This window comes from Sceloporus occidentalis, unplaced genomic scaffold, assembly GCF_023333645.1.
Source record: "Sceloporus occidentalis isolate IW3139 unplaced genomic scaffold, rSceOcc1.0.p SCAF_3, whole genome shotgun sequence".
Classification (NCBI taxonomy): domain Eukaryota; kingdom Metazoa; phylum Chordata; class Lepidosauria; order Squamata; family Phrynosomatidae; genus Sceloporus; species Sceloporus occidentalis.
The window spans coordinates 71,270,949-71,281,061 of NW_028316983.1; the positions used below are offsets into that span (position 1 = coordinate 71,270,949).

Below are 10,113 nucleotides of genomic sequence, written 5' to 3' on the forward strand. Positions count from 1 at the left end.
TTTGCCTTATGGTAACCATAAGTCAGAAATGACTTGAAGGCATACAACACACACTTCAAAGAAAACCCTACGAAATTCATGGAGTCTCCATTAGTCAATAAGCAACTTGAAGGTATGAGTGCAAAAGTTAAAAGTTAAGCTGAACAAAACTGGGAAATGTGATTCATCAGGATTCATTCCATATTAAAATGAGAATTTACAAACTGTTTTTATTCAATTAGTGTTATACTATCTGTAGAGTTTTTAAACTGTTGATGGATTTACTTTTCTAAGTGGATCACAGTATCTTGTATTCATTTTAAAAAGTGTTGTATGTTGCTTCATTTATGTTGGTTAAACTGCCTTGGAAAGATTTTGCCCTTAAACTTAGCATATAAATTTCTCAGATACAAAGATTTTTCCTTACAGTTTGTAGATGCTATCCCTCCCATTTAATTTAATGCAGAAAAAAGCACCTGATTTTTATTGTATTGCATTTTATTGTTTTACATAAGATCAACAATATCTCTAGGTAGGAATAAACAGAAAACTAACATTTTGCATAGGGAATGCCTGACAAGCAACAACATCAAACATTAATTAACAATATGTACAGACTGGTGCAGTGCACATACTATACAGCTGAGGCCATTTACTAAACAGACCCAAGCTATTTTTAAAAAACACATTTACAGCATATTTAAAAAGAATCACAACTTGTTTGCACAAGCTACATGTTGATAGTCCTTTTCCTCTCAGAAAGAAAGTTTCAAGTATAGCAGAAATGGACAAAAATGCCCTTTACAAAAATATAATCCAAAAGCTGCCTAGAGAAAAATGCAGCTGCAGCAGTACCTGGCTTAATGGCCAACATCCTTTGGAGGAGGCAGGGTGCACATGAAGGCATCCGTAGAAGGCTCACAGTGAACCCACATAATTCATTGCCACTGGAAACTGGAATAGCTTTCTACCACCTCCCCCCCCTCCCCCCCGCTTAACACATGTTAGGTGCAAATATATATCTCTTTAAGGTTTTTAGGTTTTAAAAGTATTAGCTCATGAGCCAAACCACCAACCTTGAGGACACACAGGACCTTTGTGCTCCAAGTTCTGGGGCTTCTACAAAGGAGCTTAGAGGAAATGATGATAATTTACAAGAATAGAATCAGAAGTTTCACTGTTCTTAAAAGAATAAGTTATCACTAATTGGATTTCAGAAACCTCTCCAAATCTTGGAGCACTCCCTGTTTTGCACAATGGTTGTGAAGTATTAAAGATGGCTTTCTTTCCCATAGACAAAGGCAAAGCTTGCTTTTTAATATATATATATATATATATATATATATATATATATTACATATTACATTCTCATAAAGCACATTTGAGGTATTGTAATTAAGCCAATATACATCTAGTCAGCTCTTTATGACTGCAATCCTATGTAGCTGGGACTACTCAACATAGTAGGATTTATCTCTGAATACTTATATAAAAGTCTGCAATATTAGCCAGCCAAGGTTATAATCCTTTATACCAGCCTTCTCTAACATGGCATGCTCCAGATGTTTTAGACTACAGATCCAGTAAGTCCTACTCAATATGGTAAGTGACCAGGCATTATGAAAGCTGTAGTGTAAAACATCTACTAGATACCAAATAGGAGACATATAGCTCTTGCCAGGTTCAGTGTGACTTGCTCCCAAAGGAACTTTAAGTTCACGGGTAGTCAAAGTGCCATTCCAGATGTTTCGGAATTGCAACTCCCATCAGCCCTAGCCAACACAACTAACAGTAAGGAATGTTGGAGTTATAGTCCAAAGACACCAAGAGTTCTGCATTTTGCCCTTCCCTGCTTTAGGTGATTGTTCACACTGAAGGAACACAACTTGCTTCTAGTTTACTTTGAAAAGGTGACCTTTTCAAAGTTTTCTTACAAACATGTGATCTCATAAACCTTCAGAAAAAGCAAACGAAAGTTTTACAATAATCTTTAGTTCTAATTTTGTGCATCCCTGAGCAAGAAAAAAAAAGAATACTTTAGCGTGGCAATCCTAAATACACTGACTTAAGACCAAGGTTATAATCCTACCCATTTATGTAAAAGTAAGTCCCACTCAACTTCATGGGAACTTATTTCCAGATAGCCATATTCAGGATTGTACTACAAGTCCCACCAATCTTCTGTTTGCCTACTCAGAAGCAAGCCTTATTGAGTTCAGAGGAGTTTACTTTCAGATGAGTATGTGTAGGACTGCAGCACCTGAGTAAACATGCATAGGATTGGGCTGCAAAAATACACTTCATCTCATGCAAGCTACAAACAGAAGTTTTGTCTTTCTTCAGCATTTATATTTTGATTTATAGCCTGTTCCAGAAGTGACAGCTTTAGTTTCTTCTGCTGGATTATCCCAAACACTCACTGCTGACAGCTTGGAGACTTATTGGTGGATGTTACTTGCTTTAAGAGGAGTTACATCATTGGTCTGAACAGACTGACCAAACTGGAAGCTTTACAGCTGAAACAAAATGTCATTAAAAATATTTTAATACAAAAATGCTAGCAGTGAATCTTGGCAAAATATGAACAATGATTTTTCATTGAATCGCTTTCCCCAGTTTCCTATAGGCCAAGGGTAGAGATTTGGCAGCTTTCCAGTTACAGAATTGCAGCACCTAGCAGCTCATGTCAGCCTAGCCAATGGAGGGGAATGTTGGGAGTTGCAGTTCAACAAGATCTGGAAGGCTGCTCAATTCCCATCCCTCTTCTACAGGATGCAAAAACCATTTTTTAAAAAAGATCATAATTTATTTCAGAAGTAATTGAAACTAGAACTTAGGGCAAACTAGGCCATGTCAGTCTGTCTCTGTGTACATGCCTGTTTCCTGAAGGTTGTTGACATTTACAAGTAGTTTGACAAGACAGAGACTTTTAAAAGAAGCCTCTGTGTGTGTGTGCGTGCATGCAGGTGTGCACGTGTGTGAACAAAAACCCATTGTGGAGCAAAACATACAAGAAGTTAATCTTACAAGCAGATTGGGACAGTCAGTGTTGTATCTGCACTACTTTTTTGTGCACACTGAAGATTCAGGATGGGGAATGGCAGAGATACACTGCCACAATTATACTGCCCAAACACACACTTCCAGTGCTTTTTTTAAATATAGCCTAACTCCTGCTGCAGCCAGGTTTGTGTAACTATTCACTCTTAAATACATAAAGCCTACCCATATTGTGGTGGAAGAAACAGATGGCCTTCCTCCTTAAATATTTAAATGTGTCATTAATATATACATAAATTAGCTAGTCCAATAAGGAAAAAACAAACAAACAACCACAACAGTGTTGAATATCCCTTCATGATGAGAGTCCCCAATGTCTCTTTGGATACCCACATCTCATCCCTCTCATCTTCAACCCGACCACATCCCACCCAAATAACCCAATGGATCCAGCCATGCTTCACACGTGCCTCTTCATGTGCAGAGCCAGGTGATCTGATCGGGAGAAAGCACGGTCACAGAGCTGGCACTGGAAGGGCCGGACTCCTGTGTGCTTGCGGTAATGACGTGTTAGTTCATCTGACCGTGCAAATTTCCAGCCGCAACCATCCCAGTTACAGTGATAGGGTTTTTCACCTGGGAAAGAAGAAACAAACACAGTGTAAGCCACCTTGGATCCCAGTTTGGGAGACAAGTGGGATAGAAATGCATTCATTCATTCATTCATTCATTCATTCATTCATTCATTCATTCAATAAAAACAACAACTTAATAAGCAGTCCCTTTAACTTGGTGAGAGGGGCAGCATTGTTAGACACAGGGTCCTTCCATATTACATAATTATAGCACCATGATTCCACTTTTAGCTGCTATGGTTGCATCCTATGCAGTCCTAGAGTTTGTAGTTTGGTGAGGCACTAGAGCTCCCTGACTGAGAATGCTAAACACCCCTCCTTAAATTGAAAGTCCCAGGATCCCAAAGTATGCAGCCATGGCAATTAAAATGGCATGAAAGTGCTATAGTTATGTAGTGTGAAAAGGCCCTACAGACCCAGATTATTAGCATACAGAAAGGTTGTTGACATCTGTGCTACCAGCGCCTCAAATCCCAGCCTGCTATGTCTGGGAGATTCTGGGTGTTGTAGTCTACCAAAAAATAACTCTTCAAAGCTCTGAAAATAGCCCCTTTGCCCTTCCCCTAATCTTGTCTGTGTCCAAGATCCCTCTATATACAAGCTACTTCGGATGGGCAACCTCAACCCCATTCCTAGCTTGTTAGAAAATAGTCAAGTTGCACACTTGAGTAGGAAAGATGGTGATGCTTAGAGTTCATCCAGTCCAAGCCCTGCTTACTTCAATGTTGACTGAAAATGTTTATTCCTGACACTGGGACACCTAGGCTGTGTCCACACTGCTGAAACAATCTGGTTTGACCCCACTTGAACTGCCATGGCTCCATGCTATGGAATTCAGGCTGCCACAACAAAGGACATTTCCCAGACTTCCTTAGCATGGAGCCATGGCAGTTCAAATGGAGGTCGAACCAGATTATTTCAGCAGTGTGGATATAGTTTCTTCTACATATCCCTTAAACCTGTGTGGTTGGAAGAACAACTCCTGGTGCATCTTTCCTATCTCTTAAGTGTCTCCATCTCCCACAGACACTTTCCTCTGCCCCCCCTCCTTCCTCACCCGTGTGGGTCCGCATGTGGGCCTTGAGGTGGGAGCTCTTGGTATAGGTCTTGCCACAGCCGATGAACTCGCAGTTGTGGGTGGCAGTGCGCTTGCGAGGGAAGGCCGCCTTCCTGCCCTTCTTGGGCTTGCTCTCTTCCATGGGGGCACCCTGCATGGAAGGGGCATAATAATCCAAGACTGGCGAGTTGGGTGGTGTGACCAATAGCCCATGCAAGCCCTGGGCGTGGGGTTTCAGGGGCTCCCGAAAGACGCTGAAGTGTCCATGGAAGTGGGGCGGAAGGGAGCCACCAGCAAAGGGGGGAGCCTGGAAGAGGTGAGGACCCCCACCGCCGCCACCACCACGTGGGTAAGGCTGAGGAGTGCCCATCTGCACCGTTCCATCACCCACTTGGCAGGGCTGGTGCTGAGGCCCAGGACCCATCGGTCCAGCAGGGAAGCAAGGAGGCGCCTGGTGGTGGTGCTGGTGATGATGCTGAGGAAGCTGTGGCGGCTGGTGGTGCATCATGGGCTGCATCAGGAGGGGCTTATGGTCTAGGCAATCAGGACTCCCTCCACTGGCAGTACCCATCATGCAGGACTGCCCATCCCGAGGCTCCTGCTTGACGCGGAGGGGGTCCATGGGCATCCCATGAGGCAGAGCAGGGTGGCCAAGGCTGGGGGTGCGCAGCTCGGTGTATTCCCGCCTCTGGAGCTCACAGTGGGGCTGCAAGTCCTGGGTGAAGAGCTCAGCCACGTAGCTGTGCCCAGGGCTGGGCAAATAGGAGGTGGCGGCAGCAGAGAACTTGCTAGAAGGCTGGTAGTTGGAGCCGTCGCTGTCGTAAGTGGTACCACAGCTCTCGGGGGTCTCCGGCAAAGGGTAGTGGGGGTTCGGGTGAGGGGTTGGGGCTGCCACTGCCGAGGCCACACTGCCATTGGGTTGCCCAGTGCCCGTGTGGGCCAGGATGAAGTCCAGGTCCACAAAGTTGCCCAACTCGTCTGCTTCCCTCTTAATGTTGGCAGCGCCTTCTGCATGTGGAGGAGGAAGAGGAATCATCTTCTGCCAGGAAAGAGAAGTGGAGCAATGGTTAGGAATGACACTCTCTCAGCATCCACACTGGAGACATAACACGGTTTGATACCGCTTGAACTGCCCTGGCTCCATGGGATGGAATTTTGTGCCACAACAAACTACCATTCCCAAAATTCCATCCCGTGGAGCCAGGGCAGTTTAAGCAGTATCAAACCGTGTTATGTCTCCAGTGTGGATGTAGTAGTAAGGTGTGGGAACGGTTAAGGCACTCCTGAGGGGAGACCCGACACTATTTATAGCACCCCCAAACCTGAAAAACTGGTTATAAGCTCCCTCCTCCCTCAGAGCAGAAGGAACCTGGGTGCGCCTCCATTGGACTCACTCCGAATTAAATCCCCTCAGGAGTCTAGACTGGCCTGCCAAGCCAGAGTGAGTCCAGAGGGTTCCCACATCCAGCAAATCCACTCTGCTCTGTTTGGAGGGAATGCAGTTACTTGTTGCTTTTGTTGTGTGCCTTCCAGTCATTTCCAACTGAAATGGCAACCCTCTCCTGGGGTTTTCTTGGCCACTTTGGTTCGGAAGAGGTTTGCCACAGTTTGGCCATCTGTCCTTAGCGCCAAGGAGGATGATGCCCCTCAAAATGGAGGCTATTCAAGCCAAAAAAGGAGGACCTGACCAAAGGAAAGCTCAAAGTATCAGTTGAGGCTACTTAGTCCTGCTCAGAATGGAGGGCATGAAAATGGAGGACAGAACCAATGAAAAGCAAGAAACAACAACAACAAGACTCCTACAAACATCAGTTTTGGCTCAAAATGGAGGACGTTCAAGAGAAATGGAGAGCCTGGTCAAATGATAGCTTTCACTCTTATCATTGTAAATTCATGCTCTTTAGTCATGCTCTAAGTATAGGACGTTTTGAAACTTTTCCAGGACGGAAGGTTGAAAAGGAGGACCTCTTTGGTCAACCCTGGGTTTGCTCTTGCTTTCCCTTAGGGCTGAGAGAGTGTGACTTGCTCACAGTCGCCCAGTTAGGTTTCTATGCCCGAATCAGGAATCGAACCTTGGTTTCCAGAGTCATAGTCCAACGCTCAAGCCACTAGGCCACACTGGAAGTTAATTATGAAGGTGGGAAATTAGCTCCCTCCCCAATATTGGATTGGCTGTGATCCACCAGGAGCCCCTCGAGACGGATCCTGATTGGCCAATCTCATCTGGCGCCAAACTTTTGGGCTGCTAAGGAGAGGCTGCCACCTGGGTCCCCTCCAAAGCCCCTGGACTTGGGCACAGAGGGGGAAAGGCAAGGGGTACCTCGCCCAACCATTCCCTCAGGCAAAGGGCGGTCACAACCAGGCGTCCTCCTTTTCCAGGACAGGCCTTACTCCCCCAGGAGGAATCTCCCCTCTGGCTATTTTAGTTGTCTGAAAGTGTTGGACTCTGGAGGCCAGGGTTCAATTCCCAGCTCGGCCATATTATCCCACTGGGTGACCTTGGGCAAGTCACACTCTCTCAGCCTCAGGGGATGGCAAGGGCAAACCCCCTCTGAACAAACCTTGCCAAGGAAACCCCTAAGAGATTCGCCTTTTTAGGGTCTCCATAAGTCGGAAACGACTTGAAGGCGCGCACAACAAACCCCAACTCCCAGAATTCCATAGCCTTGAGCCAGAAAAGAGTCAAAGCGGTGCCAAACCGGGTTATTTCTCCAGTGTGGTTGAAGGTGAGAATAATCCAGGGTGAATTAAAGAGGGAAATGACTGTTCCTTGGGCTTTCACCGGCGAGAAATCCGGATGGCTAGTTCGGAGGAGCCTCCTTTCCCTGCTTCTGTCCATCCACTTATTAACTTACTTTTTAGTCAACACAACCAAGCTGCCCAGCCATCCGAAAAACACTGCCAAGCCCGGACCCGCTTCTCTGAATGAGAGTAAGCTTTTCCTAAACTGATCCAGAATTGCTAACCAATTCCTCCATCGATCCGAGAGAAAGCTTTGCTTGCCAAAATGGGGCATCACCCCTCAGCTCCATTGGGAAGGAACTCCACCCAGCTTTCCCTCCTTGGCTACTCCTATAGACCAGTGGCACTACAACTCCCAGAAGCCTCAACCACTTCGGCCAATGCTCAGGGATTCTGGGAGCTGGAATCCAAAACACAGAGAGGACCCAACCCCCTGGGAACCACTGGCCAGGTCTGAGGAAGGAGGCTCAAGTCTGCGAAAGTTCATGCTGCCAGTTTTCTTGCAGTCAGTCTCAAAGGTGCTCCAAGATCCCCGCTGCGTCCTGATCTGTAGATCTACATTTCTCCTGCTCCTGCTGCTCACAGTTTCACTCTTTCAGTGAGTCTCAAAAGTGTTACTAGATCCCTTTGCATCCTGATTTAGATCTACATTCCTCACGCTGCCAGATTCTTTCTCTCTTTGAGTCTCAAAGGTGCTACTAGATCCTTTTGCATCTTGATTTATATCTACATTTCTCATGCGAGCAAGTTTTCTTTCAGCCGGTCTCAAAAGTGCGACCCAAGATCCCTTTGCGTAATGATTTATATATACATTCTTCATGCTGCCGAATTCTTTCTTTCTTTGAGTCTCAAAGGTGCTACAAGAGCCCTTTGCACCCTGATTTATAAAGACATTTCTCATGCCCCTGCTACCAGTTTTTCCTTCCAGTGAGTCTCAAAGGTGCTCCGTTTACCTCTTTCTGGGCCAGGATCAACCTCTCATCGATCCTCCACTGCTGCCCAGCCTCAAGAAGCTGACAAAAAGTGGCTTCTTGTGACATCCCATCACAACCCGGTCAGGTTAGCTCCGGAGTTACAACTCCAAATAAACCAAGAGCCCAGACCATCCATTCCCCCCCCTCTGGTAGAGCTCTAAAAAGGTAAGAAAATGCGGCGCAAGGGAGGGAGGAGAGGAAGATCCATTTTGTCAGGCGAGGGAGCAGGGTGACCACAGGTCCTCCTTTTCCAGGACGCAGCCTACATTCCCCCTTTCTGTCCAGGAGGAATCCCAAAATGTCCTCCATTTGGAGCAGGGGGACTCAGAAACAAGAATGGCGATTTCTAGGAGTGTTTTTGAGCTTTTCCTTTGGGGACGTCCTCCATTTTTTCCTCCTCCTCGAGAAGGTCCTCCATTTAGCCCTGCTTTCTCCTCCTCCTCCTTTGCAAGGCGGTCACTTTGGGTGGGGGCGACCTCTCCCCTTTCCCCTTTGAATCCTAGAGTTGGAAGGGACCCCAAGGGTCATTCAATTCAACCCCATTTCTGCCATGCAGGAGAACACAAAACCATCCTGTAAGATGGCCATCCAGCCTCTGTTTAAAGACCTCCCTCCGAAAGATGGAGACTCCACCACACTCCTTGGCCTTTCTTCCTCTCAAGAGATCGCGCCCAAAGCTCCCTAGCATTATTATGAATTATTAATTTACTACTACTACTGCTACTACTGCTATTCTTATTCTATCCCGTATGTAGAAAGATCTTCTTGTAGCACCTTTGAGACTCACTGGCAGAAAGAAGTTGGCCGCACGAGCTTTCTTAGCCTTAAGTCTACTTCCCACTTCACGAAATACATCTGAGGAAGTAGACTGGAGTCTGTGAAAGCTAGGAAAGCTCCTGCTGCCAACTTTTTTCTTTCAGTCAGTCTCAAAAGTGCTACAAGTAGACTGGAGTCTAGGAAAGCTCACGTTGCCAACTTCTTTCTTCAAGTAAATCTCAAAGGTGCTACAAGAAGATTTGTAGAGAGATCTTCTTCTGGAGAAGAAGACCTCTCCCCATAAGGAGAATGGAGTCTAAAAGCCCATGCTGCCAACATGCTGCCAGCTAACACGGCTCTATCTTTTTATCCCATCCCGATGATGATGATTTGATGATGATGAACCGGTGCTGTTTCTTCTTCCAAAGGTATCTCTCCAAAGGCACCCCCCCCCCCCGCATCTCTCCCTCTTCCAAAGCCGGCTCCCTACCATTTCGGGTTGCCTGTCCTCCAGGGCTACCAAGCCGGCAAAGGTGGAGATGGAGGGCAGGGCGGCTTCTTCCACAGCGACGCTCATCTTCCAGCGGGGAAAGGCTCGGGAACTGCCCCGCACTCCGTCCGCCTTCCCCTGAAAGCCTTTTCCCGGATCGCGGAGGGGAGGAAAAGTTCTTTGCAACTCTCCAACTAGTGCCTCGGCTGGGAAGGAGCTCCGGCTTGCTCCCATTGGATGAATACTCGCTGCATATTCATGAGCTCCCTCCGCTGATTGGATTACACAGGGGACTCACGCCACGCCCAGCCGAAAAGGCAACCCAGGTCCAGTACACACTGCAGAACTAACCCACTCCGAGACCGCTGTAACTGCCCTGGCTCAGTGCGCCAGGGAATCCTTGGGCATTATTATTGTGGCAACTGATAGAGAAGGCTCCATGTCTCACAAAAAGACAGTTCCCAGAATTATTTAGCACTG

At 46.5% G+C, this 10,113-nt stretch overlaps 1 protein-coding gene across 2 annotated transcripts; it reads right to left on the minus strand.

The window, feature by feature from the left end:
- Positions 1 to 459: 459 nt before the first annotated feature.
- KLF18 (KLF transcription factor 18) lies at positions 460 to 9,786 on the minus strand. 2 transcript variants are annotated; one of them, XM_089514985.1, is made up of 4 exons: positions 9,634 to 9,786; positions 4,672 to 5,707; positions 3,450 to 3,615; positions 460 to 2,495 (listed from the first exon to the last, which is right to left on the minus strand). In XM_089514985.1, exons 1-4 carry the CDS (start codon positions 9,718 to 9,720, stop codon positions 2,450 to 2,452), a joined length of 1,335 nt encoding a protein of 444 aa, XP_089371111.1. In that variant the 5' UTR covers positions 9,721 to 9,786; the 3' UTR covers positions 460 to 2,449. The 2 variants fall into 2 exon arrangements, with proteins under 2 accessions (XP_089371111.1, XP_089371112.1); XM_089514986.1 differs by having other exon boundaries at positions 4,672 to 5,710; positions 9,634 to 9,750.
- Between the last annotated feature and the right edge of the window lie 327 nt (positions 9,787 to 10,113).